Source organism: Falco rusticolus, chromosome 4, assembly GCF_015220075.1.
Source record: "Falco rusticolus isolate bFalRus1 chromosome 4, bFalRus1.pri, whole genome shotgun sequence".
In the NCBI taxonomy this organism is placed as follows: domain Eukaryota; kingdom Metazoa; phylum Chordata; class Aves; order Falconiformes; family Falconidae; genus Falco; species Falco rusticolus.
In genome coordinates, this window is record NC_051190.1 from 18119244 (window position 1) to 18142277 (window position 23034).

The window sequence follows — 23034 nt, forward strand, 5'->3', positions numbered from 1 at the left end:
CACAGAACCATGGCCATATTCTGTCTGAATATGTTTCAGAGCGAAAGCAAAAATCCTGAGGTTGCTCCCCTGGCACAGCAGACCAGTATCAGTATCTCCACTGTGAATGGGTAAGTTCCAGCTGAATTCACACAAGGAGCAGGATTTTTCTTTCTTAAAACATCTCTAAGATCTGCTGAGCACGTAATAAAAATGAAGACAAACCAGACTTGAGAGCTTTGCAACTAATTTTTCTTGGCTCTTATTTACATCTTTGATTCTGGCAGTCTTCCTCTTCTGAACAAAAAACGCTGGCTCCTATTCGTTGCTCCTAACATAGCAAAATCCATAGCCTGGCAGGTGTTTGCTACTCATTTCATCGACACAAGTATTATGTTTAATCAAAAGCTGAAGCAAGGCAAAATGAATAAAACAAGATAAAACAAGGTAAAGCCTGAAGAACCAGTCTATTCTCAATGCTTCGCAGTTTGGCGGGGTGTTGCTGGGTAGAATCTCAAAGAACAACATTTGTCTGCCCAAATCACACGCTGTATTGTCAAACGGTTCCACGGAAGCACTACAGAGATACCTACAGAGACTTCTCAGCTCATGTCCTATCTACCAACCAATACCTTACCCAGAGATTTTTATAAAGCCCGGAGAGATCCAGTTCCTTCCCACGGTACGTATGGCCTGCCTACAACATACCCCTCTTTCTTATCACACAACTGAACTACTTCAAGCAGAACAGCCGTGAGTCTAGCATTAAGAGAAGGCAAAACCTGAAAACATGAACCAGCTAGCTGCAGTCTTGCCCCAGAAAGCTAATGGAGATGTCTAGAAAAGAGGAATAACCAACCTTCAAAAAAACCACTGGACAATGCATTTGCAACAGAAAGGCGGTGACCCGAGGAGCTGAAGCCGAAGCTCAGCCATGCTTGTCAAATGGTGTATTTGTAGCTGCACTGAGATTTGAGATTCAAGCTTGAAAACCAGCATGACTTAGGAGTCACTTTGAATTTAAGCATGAGAATTGTGAAAGTCCTATTCAAGGCACAGTACTACACACCTAATTATTCCCACCAGGGAATACACCAGTGGAACTTGTGTGGGTGCTTGCTCTATCACATGAGACCCAAAAAAACGCAAAAGAATTTGTGATGCAGAGCAGCCCTTCCAGAAAAAGGCTGTTTATCTCCTTCTTTACTATGATCAACTAATATGTCTTAATAGAGGAGCTCCTCCTCACAGCTCCTCCTCTGTACTGTGTACCCTGATGAGATCTACACAATATCAAAAGCAACACTGGATGAAAGACAGAGGCCCCAAGATGTCGCTTTTTCATCTTGTATAATTTGTAAAGCTAGTCAAGAAATAGCAAGCAATTTAGCCTGGAATTTTGCCAGCTCTGATATTCATAGCACATGTGATCAAAGAGCAGAATTTGCCAGTCACTGGAAAAACAATCAGGCTCATAACCTGACTTCCACCACCGAAGACAAAGCCCGTAAACATTACTGTTGATCGGAGTGGAACTGTTTTCATCAGGCTGCATTGCACTAGACATCAAACATTTGCAGAGTCAAGGCCTACGTAAGCTGAAGCTGGGGCAGATAGTTCCAAGCATGTCACATTCCCAATACATGAACAATTTTCAAAAGAATAAGCAACTGAAGACCCTATGAAACCACACTGAAAATTAAAGACAAGGATATCGTAAATGGATTTTACATAATACTCCAGGTTATGTTACAGCATATTGACATATACAAGAAATTAAAACAGCTAATTCATCTTACTACCTTCCACTGATAATTTTTTAATTAAGTTACTTATCTTTATCTACATATTTAAGAATGTAGATCTTTCATTATTCGTCTCTTAAAGAAAATCAATGTTATCCTGATTTGCTACAGCTCAAAGAGAGCAGTATTATCTGAGGCAGACTGATAGAAAAATAATTCATTAATTTTATTAACAAGCCCTAAGAAAATGCTATTGAGCATGTTTTCATACTCTTAGAAGTCTGAATTATGAGGCAAAAGCTTAATGGTGTTCAGTATGACTAAAATACACATAATGGACTTAAAAAAAAATTACAAATACAAAAAGAAAAGGGATAAAGATATTAAAAGAGTCCAATGAAATGTTTCAGAAAGTTCATCCTTAATACTGATTATATGATAAAAATCACTATCAAAAAGCTTCATACTCTGTAATGAACGAAGAGACTGGAAGCTAATCCGTAGCACGGGTTAGAGTGTCTAAATGCCCGTCCACCACACAGTTTTGAAATATTTGCACATCAAAACACAGTCTGGTTTTACACTTGGGATTCTAAAGCTTTATAAAAGACACCATGAAAAGAGTAAACTTTGAATCTGCATTTCTTGAGGAAGCAGACTTTTTCTAGTCATCTTAAGTGTCCTTTTCTTCTCAGGGTGACCTTAACTTTCAGATTTGCAAAATGGTTTCCTCTTGTGTTCAATCCTACTGTGTAATAAGTTTTAAAAATGACTATTTATCTTCTTTAATATATTAGTTATATGTAGCAGGAGAAGCCTCTGTGGGAATTTTTGCTATCGAGTTTGCTCAAGCTTAAGTCAATGCTGATTTAGAAAATACAACTTACGCTCAGTAACAAACAATCATGAATATATTTATTGGAATAACATCTTTCCATTCTCCTCCAGCAGCGTGTTTAGTTTCTCCCTTGCAATACTATATATCGGTGTATATTTACAGTGACCAAGGCAATTTGAAAGTAATGCTTTTATGTTGCCCATCTTATTACACTTTTACAAGCCTGAATCACTGGCGTTTGGGAAACAAATAGATCCGATGGTTCTGAAAAATGTAAATGAAATGCAAATTAACCAGGCAGGTATACGTTATATTTATTTTCTGAAAAGTCAGAATCGGTGCATTGCTCAAAAACTGCCTGTTGCAAAAGTTGTATTTAAGCAAATGTAAATATTTTTAGAATTTGCCTTACTAATCATGACCTCAGCTGCTTGCACCATGTAATGACAATAATGAATAAACATGCTGTGCTTATGAAGAACTAGAACCTAACAAGCTGATCAATTGTTAATTCTATAAAGTGACTAAAACGTGTCTCTACTATCAATAAGTAAATCAGCTTCTATTTGTGGTACTAATGCACCTTGTACATATCCTCCAGCTATCCTGCCCTTCTCTATAATAATGTAGTTATCAGTTTGGTCATATTTAAGTACAATCTGAACAAGATTTGGTATTATTTTCATCGTGAGGGTGGAAAAATAGAAGGAAAAATGGTTTGGTTGTTTAAAGAGACACATTACATTTGTTTGGAGGATGCAGATTTTCCATTTGCCCTCCAATTAGTTATACAAAATCATTCATTAGAAAACCAATTATTTTATAGTATTATTGTTAAATCTTACACACTATTACCAAACAGACATTCCAGAGAAAGCGGCCTTTTTATTGTTAAACCCCTCTTTCTCTAAGCCTCTGTAACAAAGAATTTAAACAAAAGACAACTATGCTCATTAACTGTGACAGAAGATGTTACTTCTGTAGAAAAAAGCACTTAACGCAAGACCAGTTTGGCTTTATCCAGTCTCTGTTTTCCTCTTAGACAAGGAAAATAGAATGTGTATGAAGTTTTCAGCCATAGTACAATTATGTATGTCCCAAATATACTGATTACAAATAGCTGCCAGTCCCCACTACATTTCCAAGCAAGACTTAACAGTAATAGTTTATTCATTGCTGAAGATTCTGTTCAAGAAGAATGTGTAACACTGGCAAAAACAAAAAAAAAAGCAAGAGTTTTGCTGAAAATACCTGTTTTCCTTCTCTTTCCTACAGAATTCTGCAAAGACGCTGGGTGAACGCAGCTACCTGTTCATCCACCCGGCCACACAACTCATCTCGGTCTGGTGTGCAACTAGCGAGCAAGCATAACCTGGAGCATGTCACAGGTGAACGATGCGTGTTGGCCGGGTAAGTAATTGTATTTAAAGTTGCTGCACCTTTTTCAGAGTTATAAACAGTAATTGTTCTTAAAGGTTTAGGGCTTCTATGTCTATTTTATTGTTAAACTGAAATATGTATCACAAAACATCTACAGGAAGGAAATGTTCTGGAGGGAAATGCTATTAAGTATGTGGATAAGCTCAATACCAATTAATATCTAGCACTTAATGAACCAAATGAACCTATTCATTTCTCAGGTGCAAGGTTACACTAATTCTGCCAGAAATTGTGCTGCTTTACCTCAGATCCATCCCTCTGTGTCAATTTGGTGTAGAAAAGGAGGGACAATCCCTTTTACCCAGTACTCTCTTAAATTAAGAGAATCAGTGCAGGTTTTTAGAAGTAATTTTTTTTAACTACGTTTTGTTCTTTTAATGTTCTCTGAACAAAAACAGATCTATCGTTAAACAAAAGCAGAATGAATCATCTTAGCAGCGTGCCAAGAATATGGGGATAATTCAGTACTAAAATAATAATTATGCTTTTTCCCCCTTCAGCCCCAGTTAAGCCTATACACCCTATAACTGGTATTTCCACAGTTAAACTATTACTCCAGTAGTACCTTTCAGCTAAACAAGCCAATGTTAATTGGCTGATATTCTTCCAAATAATGGATATTAAGTCAAGGGTTCAGAGACACTGTTTGAGGGAGTAATGTAACTGGAATACACACATATGACAACCTTTCTATATTCCAGAAAATTACTAATCCTTTTTTCAGATTCAATGGCCTATTTTACGTGCAAGTCCACTCACTGCTGCAGATGTGTGTTTAGGGAAAATTTTATAGCACTTGACTTCTAACCGTGGTGATTCACAGTCATTAAACTGACAGTGCTTAGTACAAACAGTAATGCCATCGATACGAGCCCACCAGACAGCCCGAATCAGTCTTTTTACAGCTACCTGCATTCATGCTGGGCCAATTCCAGCGAAATCAGTAAAACACTCGGGGAGTGAGGCACAGCTGCATATATACAAAGAAGAAAAGGTTTAGCCTCCTAACCATGCCAGCTGGCCAACATTAAGTTCACTGGCTCACTGCATCCCAGTTTTCCTTGGGGAGGCAGCAGTGCCATGGCCCAGAGCTGGTTTCAGAGCAGACCAGCCACAACAGCCTTCCTGCCTTCCTTCTTCTCAGCCATATGAGTCTGGCTGACAAGATTCCCTTCCCGGAGTGCTCAACAAGGCACAATCCCTGGAGCATACCTGAGCAGGATGGGGGAAGGCTCATCCCCTTCCCCTCGCAGCTGATGCATGTAGTGCACAGGTGGCAGCGGCAGAGGGTTGTGGGGCATCACAAAGATTTCCTTTGTGCTCCATTGCATTTTCTAGGAACAGGGCAAACAAATATCCTGAACACAGCTCTGGCATTGCCACGGTCCCTGGCAATGGCCAGAAGTGAGGACAACAGCAAAGGGGAAGAGATGACCCCTTCTTCCTTCCTAGTAAACCTACGTGCTGAGCATTTGCCAGGAAATTGGAAGGAAATCAGCAAGAGGGTGGGCTGCCTGAATGCCCAGCAAAGGGACCACCACCAGCAACTACAGCTTCTCCATTTCCTTTTCAGAATTATAGGGGGGGGAAAAAAAAGAGTCCCGAAAATAATTTAAAACAAGGCATATTAACCCCGCTACTTGTGTCCAAAAGCATACTTCCATTAAAGACCTCAACCACAACTGTTTAATAGTTTAAAACAAACAAGAAGATTCATTTAGGAGTCTAAGTTAAACAATTTTTGCTAGGAAATTGTAATATGGATGCATTATATTCATTTGTGAAATAAGGCATTTCTCTTCCTGTCTCCAACATTATTAGCATGTTACAGTGGCTTAAATTAAAAAAGAAACATTTATTTTATCACCCTGATATCAGCTCACTGCAATATAACATTTTTGAAACAGGAAAATATCACAGCTTAGCATCATAAATTCAATACCGCAACAAGATAAATCCTTCCTATTAATGTAAACCGCTGTACTTCACAATATATCTACATCTGCAATGCACTTCTATTTGCTGATCGGACTATCATAAACATACATAATTCTCATTGAATAATGGAAGCAGCAAAGAAATCCGAGGGTAACTACATTCTCTAAACTAAAACAGCCACAGCTTGGTCCTTCAAACAGATTCACTCATGCACGGATGTTCCTGCTTGTATATGACAACATAAAATACTATCATCCCCATGACTGGAACCTAGATAACAGAGCAAATGACATCGAAGTATAGTCACTCCTCAATTACACATGCACAGACTGTACGCTGGAAGCTTTATTAACTTGCAATATATACGTCCCAGAGATGCACATACAAAAGACTGGGTACCCTATCAATTAAGAATTTCCAGATTTCTCACTGAATACCTCAGGTAACACTGAAATTACGCAGAAAACAAAGCAGCTAATTTAATTTTGTTCAAAAGAGAAATCATTAACCATTCAAAGCTTCCTGCAACAACTAAATCTTCTCCTTTTCCTCTTTACACTGAGATTAACACTTTAAAACTTGCTCCAAATGGGAATTCGGTACACAGTTTAGGAAATGCAAACACATGAATTAATAACCTGAATTATGCAGATATGAAGCTGAGATTTGCAATTTGTTTTAAAAAGCTAAAAGAACTCACGTTGACTGGTTTGCCCATGTCCAGGCATTATTCAAATGCTTCTGGCTTAATTAGCAGTTTCTTGCAAGCTAGAAAAAAAGCCTGCAAAAATGCTTTAAGAGCTAAAGCACCAGAGTTCTGCTCTCTCCTTTTAAGGGGTTAGTTGCTTCCAGAACCAGCAAGTCCAGGCTGATCACAGTTACACCGTGCCCTTCAGTTCAGAAGGATGTAATGCACAACTGAGTCATGCTTTGCAAGCGGCTGATTGAGGAGCAGAAAGGGGCAAGAGCTCTGCATCCAGTGTTGGGGACTAAGTTCTTTAACCAGACTTTTACCATCACATAACACTGAGGCTGGGATTGCTGCTCCTTCATATATTTATCCTTGCTTGTTAGATCTCACAGCACTTGTAACGCAACTGTTCTTTTAAAAAAGGAAGGGAGAAAACTTGTACTGATGCTGCGCAGAGGGAAATTTCCTCTGAGGAGAAAGGCCTGACCCCACCAGAGTTTTTATTCCATAGATGTTCCCTGTAAAATGTAACTGAAATTGAAACACAACAGCAGGGGCAATAAAAACAACAGGTCACCTTCTGAGTCACCGAGATACCTGATACTACTTTCCTTCATTTGAGCTTTACTCTGGCATAGCTGTATCAAGTCCAAGAAAAATCAGCCTTTCAGCTCACAGCCTTTCAAAAATAATTGCTAGGAAATGTAAAATAAAGCAAAATTGGTGAAATCTGCAGTCTTTTGTTCCTCCTTATAAGCCTCTTTAGAATAGCAAAGAGGTTTCAGTGACACAGACCAATAGCAATCCCCACAGCTTGCAAGTGTTCAGGATGCTTTGCCACTGCAAAGCAGCTCAGATCGCACCGCCTAACCTCAGGTGAAAGTGTGCTGTGATCTTCTGATCTGCAGGGTTGGCACCGGCTTCAAAACAACCGCTTGCATGATGGTTATCAACTTTTTCAAAGGGAAAAGGAGATGCTAAGGGAGTTCTCCTAGACCTTGAGAGGGGGCAAGGAGTCCCAGGGCCATAAACTGTGAGAGTGAGACAAGGAAAATCCAATGCCTTGGATAAAAAAAAAAAAAATATATATATACAGATATATATATATATATATATATATATGACAGCTCTTTGTTCTGAATATGCTTCCAACATCCAGGGCAAAATATTATCCTCAAGACTTTCCTCGGGAGACTAGAATGAGGCTTAGCACTCCAAGCTATCTTGTTGCTCCATTTTCATATTGATAGTGAGTTTAAAAGAATAAATATTTGTCTGAGAGCGTTATTAAAGATTGATATTCCAAACAAAACAATTGTTTGCACCCACAAATTCAAGTTTAGTTCTAGATTAAGAGCTTAATCTTTCATTGCCCAAAATAGCTAGGTGGCTTTGTAAGAATACAGTAATTTCAAGATTGTACAAGAAACTTATTTTACGTAAGCCTCAGAAGTAACTGCTTTCCATCAAATATTTTGCTGTTTACCTCTTAAATGTACATTTTTTCTAACACTTAAGGAGTACCTGCCAAATTCTACCCCTTTTCACCCAAAGCCCAGTCCTTAACTGGGCAGCTTGCCTGTGAGAGGACAGCAGGTGTTGGCCTTAGATTAATACAAGATTGGCCTGGGGAGATCTGGAGCTGCTCCGCACAAGTCCCATCAGTCGCTGGCCAATTCAGATCTAACCCAGAGCAGCCACATCTGGAAGGCAGTATGAGGTAACACCTGCATGGTGTGACATGTATGGTCAGGAGAACTGGTGAATTTAATCTAGTTCCTAAGAATTTATATGTGAAGGTTGTGGGAATCTTTTTAGGCAATTTAAATAGTATCCCAGAATTACCAAAGCTGGAGCAGCCTTCAAGACAGCCAAGGAAAGGTGCCATGAAGTAAGTGGCATGGACCCAGACTGTCTCTGCACCCCAGCAAGACAGAAAGCTCTTCAGTATTAGACTGAAATCTATCACCAAGCCTTTTGTATCATTTTGCCTGTGTTTTTCTTCAATAATTAGGAGCTTTTAGCTATCAGAGTACATCAGACCTGTACCTTCCACAAGCACTGAAGTCACTCAGAAAAATGATAGCAAACATCAATGTGAAACTAGAAGGCAAAAAAAAAAAACCTGCTACAGCATCATCTAAACACAAGATACTAAGTAATAGCATTAAAAAAAAAATCTATTTCACACAGATGAAAATCATTACAGTCCTCTAGAGACCCTCTCTCTCTCTGCAGTAACCCGTGTCATTTTCTAGCTAGTAAAAATGTGCCACAGGATATCAAAAGATGGTAACGTTCTTCTAATTTTAATATTCCTCTAATCCAATAATGGCTTGTTTACTGCTTTCTAATTTAAAGGTAATTCATTAGATGTATCCTGTCACATCTTATTGGCATCGATGGCGTAAGAATCATACGCACCTCTGAGGCATGTCAGTCATACTGCTTATGTTCTATACGGTTCCCTCAATGTAAATAACTACTGATGCAATGGAACTGATAAGGAAGTGCATGTGTGTGCGTACATATAAATTATAAACAAAAATATTAAATTACTTCAAGGATGAACTCTGGACCCAAAAAATTATGTTCCACACTAAGAACTCTAGCAAACAGAAAATATTTAAGCTAATACAAGTGATTTGTGTGCAAATATTTGTGACGGTGACACAGAGGGTCTCACACAGCCTGCAGGGAAGCCCCCAACTGACTTGCAGGGGACTTGAATGAATCTGCTGCAAAATGATGAAGGTTAAGGAAACATTAGACAGAAGAGGCAGCCTGAACTCACAAACAGACATTTCAGGAGCCAGACTGTGCTTGGCAACATCTGTTGTGATTCTGTAAAAGCTACCCAAGACAGCCGAGTTTTTGAGTAACCCTACAGCAATGTAACAGGAACTGAGGCCCAGGGCTTCCAACCTGCTAGACCTCGGCAGCACGGAGGCACCAGGGTCCTGGGGTGAAGGCAAGAGCGCAGCAGGAGCCATTAGCACAGCGGGGGAACACACACTTTCCTGCCTCACCAGCTACAGCAGCATCCACCTGGCTGCACCATTTTCCTCCTCAGTCCCCTGACACAGACCCGGTGCCTACCTCCACGTGAGCAGCTCTACTCCAAGCCATAAAGCAAAGGAAGCAGTTTACTACAGGTAAATCCACTGTGTGCTCAAACACACTGTTCAGGCAGCTTTCCTGCCACAAGTGCTGAGAACTCTCCAGCTGTTTATATTCTGCCAGCAACCGGCTCAATCACATTTCTTTCTACAGCAGGGAACTAGTATGTCTGTTTTCAAGGATCTCTTCACAAGAAGTGAAACCTTTGACCACCCAGACGAACCACACACGTGTGGCTATTTATCGAGCCATGCCTATCTTGGAGCAGGGCACGCAACAGCAACACAATGAAACCGTGCTAGGAAACCACCCCATTTGCCCAAACTTGTGTTATTTCTTAGGAGCTCGGCAGGATCACCACATCAGTTTGGAAGACAGTTTGGGTCAGTAGTGTCCAAAACCATCACCTCATTGGCTGTCGATGATGTCATGCCCGTGCATTAATCCCCAGTGACTGCAGGTTTAACATCATGCATATCACCACATCATCTACATAACGACAATGAATGCCAGTCTTAGAGGAAATTACTGGAGCAGAGAATAAAGCAACTTGTTGAAACAGGGAAAGTCGCGTCCCTTCAGTGATTATTTCCAGCTTTTTTTTGTCAAAGTGAAGTTGCTGGGGTCAGGAAATGGCACATGCCTCCCTGAAAGGAGTGGGTATTGTTACAGCTCGATTTTCAAGAAAGTAAATCTTCCAGACCTCCCACTCAAAAAGGTTAAAGTACCAGTGGTGAGAAACTAGCTGATCTGGGGGAAAAAAGTATTTCAGGAGCTATAAGATCTGGAGCTGAAATTAAAAACATTTTTAAAAATGAAAAAAATTTGGAAGTAAGAGTGATAGCTACAAGGCAAGCTTGTCCATTTGCTAGTGACACCCTCATCACTGGAACAACTACGGCAGTAGATGAATTACACACACACAGCCACACACACCGGTGCACAGAGACATTTAACTGTACCAGGAACACTTGGGGTGTTGGGGACCGCCAGCCGCACTCCCCCAGCCTGCCCAGCCCGTCAGCTTCCCCACGGACGCACCGAGGAGCGCAAATATCCCAGGCACCTGCCGGCAAGGGGGGCTCTGCCGGTGCCGGGCTGCGGGGCCAGCACCCCCCGCTCCCCGGCTGGGGCAACCTGCCGGACCCGGGGGGCCACTTCGGGAAGAGAGAAGTCGCTGTTACCCACCGCGCTGCTGCTAATTACACTCCTAAATCCAAGTTAGCCCGCAGGGGAAGCGATGCCCCTCCCGGCGCAGCCGCTCGCCCCCCGCGCAGCGCCGAGCACCGGCCCGGGGACCCCCCGGGGGGCAGCCGGGCCCCAGCTCTGCTCCCCGGCACCCCTTACCTGGCCGCCGGCTCGCCCGAGGAGCGGCTGCGCTGAAGCGCCACGGAGGCAGGAGCAAGCGTGCGGGGAAGGGGGCGGCCCATCGGCGGGCAGCCGGCCCCAGCCTGCCCGGGGATGCTCCGCACCGGCTCCCGCACGCAGCGGCGCAGCGCCCGAAGTGGCTCCGGAGCTCCCCTCCCGCTCCTCCTCTTCGGAGACGGGGGGAGGAAGCACAGTGTTACGGCTTCTCTCTCTCTCCCCCCACCGCGGGGCTCCCCGCTCCCTCCCTTCACCCACCCCCCTCCCCAGCCCACGACTCCCCCGCGCAGGTTACGCGGCTCCGGCTGTTTGGACCAAGCGCCCTCCCCTCCCTCCGCCCGGGCGGCGCGGATGCTGCGGGGGGGGAGCTGCGCTGCGGGGGGCAGAGCTGCACGCCTCGCCCGGCTCAGCCCGGGCTTCCAGCCGCCTGGCACAGCCCTGGGCCGGTCTGGGCACCCGGGTGGCCGCCGCTCAGCCGAGGGAAGGGAAGGGAAGGGAGATGTTTCTTCAGCTCGCAGCCCGGCCGGAGTTGGCAGCAGCTTCAGGAGACAGGAGCGACTCGAGGGGGGTGCAGAGGGTCAGGGCCACAGGCTCCCCCCGCACGGCTGAGCCCCGCTGCCCCCGGCACCACAGCCCTGCCGGTTATCAATACATTAGCACCTTCAAAAAATTAGTTTAAATGGAAAAAGTGAAAGATGGTCTCTCACCAGCCACAAAGCCGGGGTCACTTTTGGGCAGGCTTGCCAGCAGCCGCTGGGAAACAGATTCTGATTCTTGCTTTGCCACTGCCTTCCTGCACAGCCTTTACCGCCTCACTTTACACCCTCAGGTTCTCTGTAGCTCTGGAGCTTGCTTACACAGTGACGTCCCAGCATGTGCTTCAGTGGGAGTCAGGCAGTTAATTATCTGTAGATATTAGTCCCATTTCTGTGGGCAGGCAGTGCCTCACCGTAAGTGACCGTAGAGCTCAGCGCAATGGTCGGCTGATCTTGGCTACATTCCCTGAATGCTGTTGTGGTGCAAATTATCCTGGACAAACTTCCCTTACATTGGAAGAGCCACCAAAATCATGCCTTCTGAAACAGGGCAGGCTACTTCTATCACAGGAAATCACTCATCAGCTACTGATCCAGCATTGCATATTACCTTTCTAGTTATCCATCTGCAACTTTGCCAGTACACATGTGAAAACCAGCGAAAATGTCAGTAGCCTTCACACCACAATGCCTCGTAAATTAATAATACAGTAGCAGACTCTCACATCTTGGATAAATTCATTTAGCCTGAAAGAAAGGGTCCAAATCCCCAGCCTTAGCTCTCCCTCACCTCACATTAGCATAACTCAGCTATGCTCTTCTAATCACAGGAGCTACAATACAGATAAAATAGGAGAGGACAAGCCTACAGCATCAGATCACATTTCTCCATCTCATTCCTTATACCTGGAGCTACCACATTCTTGCCTCTCAACACTTCATACCCCTCCAGACCTCCAGCGAGCCTAGAAAAGGGGGCAGAGAAAAGGCAGAGAAGGAGAGGAGCTCCAAACTTGCACAAAGGATTGTGAGAAGTGGATCTGGGGAAAAGGGAGAGAACTGGATCTACTGGTGGGAAAGGGAAAGATTTAGAGGACAAGAGACACAAATCACCAGGAAAAGGGTCTTGCCTTGCTGCCTGGGGAACAATCTGTTGAAAGCAGGCTAGCCAGGACACCAGGCAGGGATTACATAGGAGCAACACCCCCGGTACGTGTGCAGGGAGCAGTTTACCTGCCGGGCTGCAGAGTCGTGGGAGACGGGAGCTCACAGCTCCCCCGGCGTGGTGCCATCCTGCGCTCACATTTCCCCCCCCAACACCTCTGTCTCGGGCCATCTCTTAGACTCCGTTTTCCCATCCAGACAATGGAGACAGCCACATTTCTCGCGCAGGGTTGCTGTCAAAATGAATTAAGTGATGTCCAAAGAGTACTTTGAAATGCAGATATTATGCTCACTAGTTTTAATGCCTCCAAAGCGGTCTCCAGATATCTCTAAATCCTCAAGATCTCCCTGATCAATTCCTGTTTTACAGATGAGGAAGCCGAGCAGAGGGACGGATGCTTTAGTCCAGCTCTTTTATGTCGGGTTCTGTGGGTCCCCTCGACCTTGCCATGGCTCAACGCTGGCCCACAGCGACTGAGTCACATCCGAAGCCACATAGGACAAGCATCACACTGCGGTGCCTCCACACCTGATTAACTGCCTATAAAGCTGTTTCCTTTGACAAGTTAATGCCCAGGTTTGAGGTCCCATTCCTTCCCACAAGCCGGTGCTACACACCTGTTTCTGGCATCTGCTGCACCCTGAAGGACACCACACACACACCCCCCTCCCAAAAGTGTGGGCGTTGCAGGGCTCAACTACATCTCCCCCTGCATTTTCCTTGCCTTTGTAGGTGTGCTGGGAAGGAGCAGGACACAGGAGCTTCTAGTCCCCAGGCCTGTGATCAAATTATCTCTCCCTCTGTCACACATCCTAATCATCACAGCTGGCGGTCATGCCAACAATATTAACGCTGCTGAGTAGCTTTCAGTTTTGCAATTAGCAAGGTTTTCTGCTTCCCTCAAATAAAAAATAGGCTTGTACTACTTAACACTGCATAAATGATACAGATACATTCAAGGCCCGTGTCACTGTCTCATTGAGATGAACCAACACTATAAGTGCTGTAGATATTTTAAATCTTTTGAAGATTACAATGGTTACAAAGCTCATTATTTCTAAAAGTGTTTATCCTTCCTCTCTTTTTTGTTTGCAAAATTAGACAATGTGCAGTTTAAATAAACAACTATTGTACTATTAAACATTGATTAAAGAAAAGGGTTCCATTTAAATTATTAAGTGGCAAGATAAAAAGCATCCCTTCTCTTTTGTACGCTACTTTATTCAGAAGTCAAACTTCTGTAGTCTCACTGAATGCTAATGAGTAGCATAATAACACACAAGGGCAAGAGGGGGCTGAGTAATTAAAAACAGAGGCCAGAAATCAAAGGGCTTGAAATATACTTACCAAAATAATTCAATTATACATTAGAAACCCGGGATAATCAAGACACATCCCACAGTTTCATTCATCATTATGCCCCAATTTAATATCTGTACTGGTCTGCTGTACACAGGAAGCAGCAACTGGGACTTTCATGGGCGATGCCTCAGCTGAAGAGACAAAGGCAACGTGCACTCAGGTCCCGTTCTCATCACGCCGCACCTTGAAAATGGCTTCACTTGGCTGAGTATATTCTCAGCTACCTGATTTAGGGAACTATTTTTAGTCACAACATATTGGTTGTATATTCCTTTTCTCAGTGTCTTTGCAATTAATTAATACAAATCTCCACACCCACCATTTTATCTTCCCTATAAATCCATCTCCCACCCCTCTCCTTGGCTTTACCTCTTCTTGTGTCTTCAGGCTTTCCTGGTTACTCGCAAAAACCTCCGCCAAGCAAAGCAGTGGGTAGGTTCATTCCGCAAACCCTGTATTTATCTGGAATGGCATGAGCCTCCAAAGTTTTCATGCAACATAAGCTGGGTCAAAAAATCCTGATGTAGCTTTGCAATGTCACCACTCTTATGGGCCAAGGAGTCCCAGCACAGCTTCTGGTCTCCAGGATGGTAAAGGAGGGCACCGCAGACTTCAAGGAATTTCCAGTGCCACATAATAAAACAAGGAAAAAAGAGCTAGTCTGATCTTGTTCAGTGATTTGGGAGATCAACGGAGGATTTACGTGATTTTGCTTTGTGCAGTCTTTTTGCTATAAGCACCCATCAAACCTAGTCCTGTGGGCACTGGTAACAGCTTCAGGGAGGGAACTACAAGTAACACGTTGCCAAGAACCACGGAAAAAACAGGAAAAGTGAACAGAAGTTTCCAGCTGACAATGGTTAGCACTGATGTTCAAAGTTTGCACATGCACAAGTTGTTACGTCCATTCTGGCACGTAATTAAGGCAACAACAGGTGAAAACTGTCAGAAACAACTAAGTTCAGCAAAAAAATCAGGAATTTCAGCAAAATAAACATGCAATTGCATATCATCTTCCTGAGGAATCAGACTCTGAACATCTTATTAGAATTTTTAAAGGTTTAAGCATACAGACTACTTTTTTCTTTAATGAGTGAAGTCAAACACAATACTGCTGTGCTTCACAAGCTGAGAGGAGCCTGTGGGCCAGCACAGGTCGCAACGTTAAATGGTAAAAAAGGAAAACAAGAATCTCAGGTCAATTTTTCCAAAACTGGGAGTCTTAATTAAAATGAAGGTTATGACTTTAGCAGATGGATGCCATTTACTATAGTCTCAGCTATTACTGAGATTTGCTGCATCTTCAATTTAGAACAGAACAAAACGCTTTGTGAGAAAGAGCAAGGGAGCGTACTTCAGCCAGCTTATGACAGCAGTTAACGTGGATGTCTCCAGCTTTCCCCGGACCTATCAGCTACATCTTCCTCAATCAGAAATAAAGCTCCTTTTGAGGTGATTCAGCTTGCCCAAAAGAAGATGTACCTCCACTTGTTAAAAAGGAGATCATTAAGACAAACAAACCAGCCCGTAATGTGAGCTGGAGCCGTGTTTGCCGATGGGGGAGAGGGAAATGCTCAAATTAAGATAGGCATAATTTCAACATACAATGAAGCAGAGAGAAAAATATCTATGTTTTTCTAATGAGGAATTCATTTTTAGAAGAGAAGAAACTAACATACATGTTGCTTGATTTTGCAGAGGGATTGACTGAAAGGAGGGAGACTAGATGGGGCAGAGCCTGAGCTGCACAGGAGCCCCACTGCTCCGTACTCGTTTCCCAAGTTTGGTGGTGAAAGACTCTAATAGATTTCTTAGTGACATCCTTTTCTGAGAAACAGTCTGGGGCAGTAATTCTAACAGGACAAGTCAGCTGTAATGAATCTCTTTCCTCCGTGCAGATGGGGCCTCACTTTACTCATGTGCATAGCTTCCTCCACTTCCTAAGACTACATGGACACAAGAGCAAGTAGCTCTGGCCTCTTATCTTACCTGCCTTAACCAATATAATGGCAGTCAATAAATGAACTACTTTTTTTTTATATATATATGCAATTACATTAAATAGATTGTAGAAGTGACAAAACCCAGAACAACTCCATGAACACATAGCTGGGCTCTGATTTCTATCAGTATGAGATCAAAGTAGTGTAGTTGCTCATTTACAGCTCAAAGCTGTGTTATTTTCCCTAACTCAGGCTGTATTGCTACCCAACTGAACTCTGTAAAGGAGAAATATCAAGCTATCTTGATATTCCTTCCACAGTAAATAACGATTTACAAAGGAGGGGGGGGAAAACCTCCCTTCCCGTCCCTCTTTCAATTCATTAAGTTCAACTGCGATAACCAGTGAGGCATACAGGAAAGGGTTAGGTATCTCTGCCTCTGAATATTTAATTCAGGAGTAAATGTAATGCACAGCATCCTTATACCCTTGGGAGTTCAGCAGCCAATATGCCAATGAATATATCCTGACAATAGTGATTTTTTCTGCACTTTGGAGGCATGAGTGACATTTGCTCACCACATATGTTACATCGGATGCTGAGGTCTACACTTGTGAGAAATTAATCAGAATCCATCTGTTTCCTTCTCATCCTAGACAATTTCATTACAACTTAACCAAAGATTATAGGATTCCCATGTCTGTGTCCCCAGCCCCCAGCCCAGTCTTGGTGTTACCATACTGAACGATTAAAGCTGCTTAGTTTAAGTCAGGTCAGAAACAATCTTCCTTCCTGTAGGGGAAGGCATAATGCTCATAAGCAGGGTCCAAAATCTGTTCTAAATTACATGTAGGTAAATCCAGAACATCCCTGCTGAACCAAAGGGGGTTTAGATTTATCGTGGAGCTGGATCTGGACCTTGATCCTTCGATACATGTTTCTGGTGGCTGGTTTTGATTGGCATCAGGCTCGAGGTGGCACCGAGTCAGTCGCTCTGCACACCCTCTGTTACATTTTCATTTACCTGCCCAGGTGATGAGCCAAGGGGTGGCTCAGCCTTCCTGCGGGGCCGGGAGATACTGTGCTGCTCTTGGGAAAAGAAAGTGCTCTGTCTTAAAATATTCCCTGTACTTACACATGCAGCTTAGCAAATTCTTCGCTTATTTCTTACTTACTAGTACCTCTTTAATTCGATGTAACAGCAAGGGAAAACTGGACATAAAGATTGCTTGGATTCAGCTGATTTATAATGCTGGATACTGCACAACGATGGATGCCTTTGCTTCAAAGCGGGGTTTTCTAAGAGTTCTTTGGACGAGGCACAAACGGCACAAAAAACCCAAAGCATAAATATCAGTGGGAATCCGGTACCCGATTGCTAGGTAACAGCCACAGCTAAGCCTGCTGACATGAGGTTTCCTGAATGACAGGGAAGCCAAAGCTATGAAGCAAGAAGTGAGGTTTCTGTTACAGACGCAATCGACAGGGAGACACCGCGTGGGAGGCCTGGGACAGCCCAGTAAGGAGGGAAACGAGCTCCTGTGGTCAGGAGCAGAGAGGCAGCTGGAGCGCCTGGGGTCTACACCCCAGGGAGGCACAACCCGAGGTACAAAGGGATGGAGAGCGTGGGCTGGCTGCTGCAGCACACAGGGACAGCGCAGCTGACCCAGAGTGGGGGTGGCATGTCCCTTCGCAGGGGAACAGCATCTCCTGTACCTACCACCCCAGAGCCTTTCAACAACGTAGCCATGAGCACTTCTGCTGCTCGGCCTGAGCAAAGCAGGGTACTTGGAGATGTGAGGTTTTCCACCCACTTCAGCAGGACCGCTCACCCCTTCCAATGGCGGCTGGTCCCACCATGCGACTGGAAGTCAAGAGCCCACCCGTGGGATGGCAGAAAGCAGGTGCTAGTCCTGCTGAGCAGGAGCAGAGGGACCCCAGCAGGGTTAGGTTAACGTGGCTGCCCTGAACTAGGCAAGCATCCCCTGGCACTGCAGCTTCGTGGGGACCAGCCCCAGCACGCGAGCATCCTGGCAGTGCAGGAGGAAGGAGGCAATCAAGCAAAGCTGTGCAGGACCTGCTAGAAAGAGTGGCTACAAACAATAGGTTGTGGCAATGAGATTTTTCTGCAAGCAGAGAAATTCATCCAGCAGTGGGGAGGTGGAAGCTGAAGGTAGATGAGATCTGCAAAGCAAAATGCCAGCCAGCCAGCCCGAGATGGGAAACTGCACGAAGCTCCCTGACCCTGTGCAGAGCCATGCTGCCTTCTCCCCCCTTACAGCTATTATTCCAGCTGACTTGCAGATACCCGATAGTTATTTTTGAAATGAAGGTGCATTCAGATCAGGCTGTCACAGCCTGTCTTTTCAATCATGAGTTGCTTGATCAGATGCGTTTTTTGCTGTAACATAATCACATGATACCAGCACTTTTAACAGGACCTATATTCTAGCTCCAGTACTGGATACTTCCTTGCCAGAAAGATATTGACACATTGGGAGATAGCTATAAAAGAAAAAAAGATCTTGCATAAATTAACTTATGCTATTTATAGACGTGGAGAGCAGTCTATCCATGGGACCATCTGCTAATCTATGTCCCATGGCAATTAAAGTCAACATTTCACCATATCTTCTCCATCAAGGGCTGAGATTATGCACTGTACTCTTTTTTTATTTTTTTTTATTACACTAACCTTTCATCTGTGCTGTTTAGTGTCCCTTTCCAACTTTCTGTAACACTTCCCGTATCCAGTCTCCGAGTGCCTGCTACAAGAAACAAAAACCTCAAACTGTCCTATCATTACTATGAGTTCAAGGGGCCAGTAGATGACAAAGGCTCTATATATTTCATTGATTCTCAAGACCTTTTCTATTTCAATGAAAATAAAACAGACATTATGCAGTAAATTAATGAATTTTATATTAGATACAGAGCAGACTTCATACAGTTAATTTTTTTCAGTGCTCCTTGTTATAAACATCCCACGTACATTTTCAGAAGTGACTTAGGATTTTGGACACTATGTTTTTAAGCATCCAGCCCAAGATGCTTTCCAAAATTCTCAAAAAACCTGTGAGCAGACCTCTCACCATCTCGTTTTCTTCAAGGGAAGCTGGAAGCCTAAAAAGCATGGCTCCCAAATATTCTGCTTTAGAAAACGCATAAAGACAAAACCCAACAGCATTTAAAGTATAGCTTATCCACATTGTAGATACTAGAGAATTTTCTGAAGTAACTTAAAAGCTTGAGTCCTACTGCCTTTTTCTGTATCTTTTTATACACAACACATTTATTACTCTATGTAATTTTAATAATTTATACTGGCACCATCATTTTAGCAATAGCATTCGCTACATTTAGCAACAGGAGCTACTATAAAAGCAAGGAAGAAAATACAGAAGATTCGATTAGCAGGAAGGTTTGCCAGAAAGGCAGCCTTACAGTGGGACTGAAGGACTCTTGCTCAGGTGAAAGACATCATTTTACAGAAATAATAGCTCAGGGATACACGTTTCATGAACTCTAATACATTTTGTTAATTAAAAAAAATTAAAGGCTTTTTTAGCCAGTACATCGATCAATTACACAAATAACGTCTCAAGCAACGCTCCATCTCTGTCATAGCTGCTGTTACAAAAAGCTTCTTTTTTCCAGATGTGGGGGGATGCATGTGAGAAAGAAACGGAAGCGTTAGCAGTGACACAATCAAATATTACCCATTTTGGTCTGAAACTTGCTGCAGTCACAAGACAATTAGAAGTTCAGTGAGCACAGAGCTCTCCACAATTTATGCAGCCTGAGCCACTCCACATGGGAACGATCCCATGTGGATCTTCCCTATCTCCCTTCCCTTCCCAGCCTCCCCAGGACTTTCCTTTCTCTGGTTTCCACTTTCCAACACAAGACACGAAAACTCTGAGAAAGAAGGTGCTGAGGATGAGCTTAACAACAACAGCTCTAAACTCTCTGTTCAAAACCTAAAGGTTATTATGCAAAGTCCTAGAGGAGAAAAATCTGTGTAATACCTTCCCTCAGCATCTAAAAAATATAACAGACCATTACTGGCTATGAATATAACGTATACGAAGCATACCACGGTATAGATGTAAGTATCTGTGGAGAGGTTTTAAAGCCATTGTCCATTTTTGCACATTAAAACCCACAAAGAGATTTATTTAGAGCACTAAATCATTTCATTTCTCTCTGGCTAGAATTTTAACTATTAAAATATTCATCATGCTCTCCAAGAATCTCCATGCCAAGTATTTATTTTATTTTTTATAATCTTCTAAATAGCTTCTCTTCAAAGCTTCTTCAGGTGTAGATACTTACTTAAAAAGACACTGAAAATAAGAACTTACTGCAAAACCCTAAAAAAACAAGTGAGACATCAGGCACTGCTGAGACCAGGGGTCTGCCCATCAGCAGTGGCCTGTGACCACAGCACCGCAAAGGGGTGGATTCCACAAAATTCAGTGCTTAGGGTGAACAGAAAGGGCATTTTTTTTCAAGGTTTGAAGTTTTCAAGTGAAAGTTCTTGGGCCTTCGCATAAGTAGATGTAACTTTCTTCTGCTAAGAAGGCTGGGGTGGGGGAGAGCTTCTATAAAGGGGGTACTTGTGTCAAAACCTCCCTTTTAGACTTCCTTCCAGATGGGCAATATTTTTTGTAAGGTGTATGGTTGGCACTGAGGAAAATCACTATGGGTTGTTTTTTTTCTTAAAATCTCTCCTTCATCTTGTTACTTACTTTGGCTGACGGGATACCCCTGGCCCCGAAATGCTGCTCTGGGCTGGCAGGCAGGGTGCTGGGCACAGTGCTGGTGGTGCTGAGCTCCCCGCTGCACCCAGCCTCTGCCGGCGCCTTGCTGCAGCACGGCCAAGCAGAGAGCTGCACGGCACCCTGCTCCTGGCGGGCTGGCACGGGGCAGCCCAGGCTGTGCCGGCCGTCAGAGCTGCCTCCTCCACGGTGGTTCTCCCACGGGGATGCGCAAGGGACCACCCCAGCAGCCAGCCAGCCTCGTGCCCTTGGCACAGAGGGCAGCAGGGACCACGTGCCAGCGGAGGGGGTCTTTTACCCACGGTGCAATGGGATGAAAGGCACAGGCACTACAGTTGTCATCAGCAGTAATAGCTGGTTCTGTAGTGCATGAGCTCGTCACAGCATTGGGTTCCTGGCCAAAAGGTCAGCGGCACCACGGAGGCTCAGCCCACCTCCTCAGCAGGTTTCGGGCTGGTGCCAGAGCAAGCATCTTCTGCCTGGAAATACCCTTTGGATGGAGCCTCTGACAGAGTCCAAAGCCAGGGCCGGCTCAGATGCCTTCACACCCCGGTGACGTGGCTGCTCCTCACCCTGCAGCCTCCTCAGCTGGAGATGCTGAATGTGATCAGATACAATTTGGCAGCTGTAAAGCTCTGTTACAAACTGCCAGGGAAGAGATAACCTGCAGTTTCAAGAACATTTCTTTTAATTTGAAGAGAAGCTGACACCACCCCTCTCCTCCCCGTGAAGCCTCTGCTTTATGCATGGAGCCAACCTCGTTCTCAAGCACTGAATCTGAACCATTATGCTACTTTCTATATCCCCACATGTGATTTAACTTCTTCCACGTGGAAAAAAAATTACTTTAATTGTCCTTCCTTCTGTTTCTTCTCACAGAGGAAGGAGTCAAAGAGCGAGGTACAAACCTGAAAAACGATACCAAACTTTTACTGAGTGCTTTGGCAACTCCTCCAAGAGCTCTCGGGCCACCACAGCTCCCTGGAGGACAACAGTCGGCAGCATCTTCAGGCGATTTCACACAGAATTTGTGCCATTGCTTCTCTGTCCAAAGGGATTTCATTCTGCAGCTATATAAACGTTGAAAGCAAGGAGGCTGTTTACCTTTTGTAGTCTCCAAGGAGTAAGGGTTGTGCTTGTACATAGTTATTCCACCTGTTTTGTTTTCTCTCGCAGACACAGAGATTAATGAAGAAAGGCAAGTAAGTCTGCATTTGTAGACACTGACTACATTATTACTGAATGCAGAACTTAACACTGAATGTCTGGGTCATTTAAAAGGTGACAGGCACTTGTGAGAAAACGCATTTAGCTTATTTATGGAGAACAGAGAGACACATTGGATTCACTGTATCATGGGCTTTCCCAAGTGAAATGCTCTAGTCAAGGTAGACTAAGTGAAGACATCTCACAACTGGTGAGGAAACTTGTTCTTTTCAGCGAATCGCTGTTGATATGGCATATCAGGTATCATCAATGGATCAAACAACTTTTACTGAAACATGACCTGCTATTTCCACAAAAAAAAAAGTCTCTTACCTTTCCCACATTTATTTCCTACAAACTCTTTGGTTTTCATTTAATGTCTGTCTAAAAGGCTAAAGACCCAGGCACTCCACTCAGTTGCACTGACATTATCTTTTAATTAGCAGAGGTCACTTAATGCTTTTAGTACAATCAACAGTTGCTGTCTTTCCACGATCAACTACAGGAGCATCACAGTTAATGCAGACTGATTAAAACTTGAAAATCCTTTAGCATAAAAGTATCTCAGGACAAATATAATCAAGCTATAGCATGTAGATCATTTTCCTTGACAGCTTTGATTGCCACTCCATTAGTGTGTGACTGATTATCACCGCACACTATCATTTTATGGAAAACGTCCTAATTTGTGCAGCACCGCCTGGTCACAGGAAGAATAATTGAGGATCTGTGGGTAAACGGCCCCTCATCTTGTATTGTGGGTCTCACCAGAGGACTGACAAAGCTGTGGGTGAAATTAATCCCCAGGGCTATCTCCAGCTGCATGCATTTGACATCCTTTAAGTGCTTCCAAAACCTCGTCTCAGAAGAAGGAAAGCTAAAGTGAAGGTTCACATGTGATTGGTGAGCAATAAACAAAGCTCAC

General features: G+C 43.7%; 1 protein-coding gene across 9 annotated transcripts in view; it reads right to left on the reverse strand.

Annotated features, from left to right (window-relative positions):
- Positions 1-23034, reverse strand: part of TAFA4 (TAFA chemokine like family member 4) — a 93792-nt gene that overhangs the window by 69762 nt on the left and 996 nt on the right. For 2 of the 9 annotated variants that reach the window (XM_037386973.1, XM_037386971.1), the window contains exon 1: positions 14549-14823. The exons of 1 other annotated variant lie outside the window; for it this stretch is intronic. Coding sequence is in view for 2 of the 8 variants with exons in the window: in XM_037386966.1 (XP_037242863.1) it covers positions 12886-12988 (103 nt within the window). In the remaining 6 variants the exon portion in view is untranslated. Of the gene's footprint in view, positions 1-11098; positions 11351-11823; positions 11961-12885; positions 13015-14548; positions 14824-23034 lie in introns of those variants that run through there. 6 more of the 9 variants (XM_037386974.1, XM_037386972.1, XM_037386970.1 and 3 more) reach the window with 4 other exon arrangements.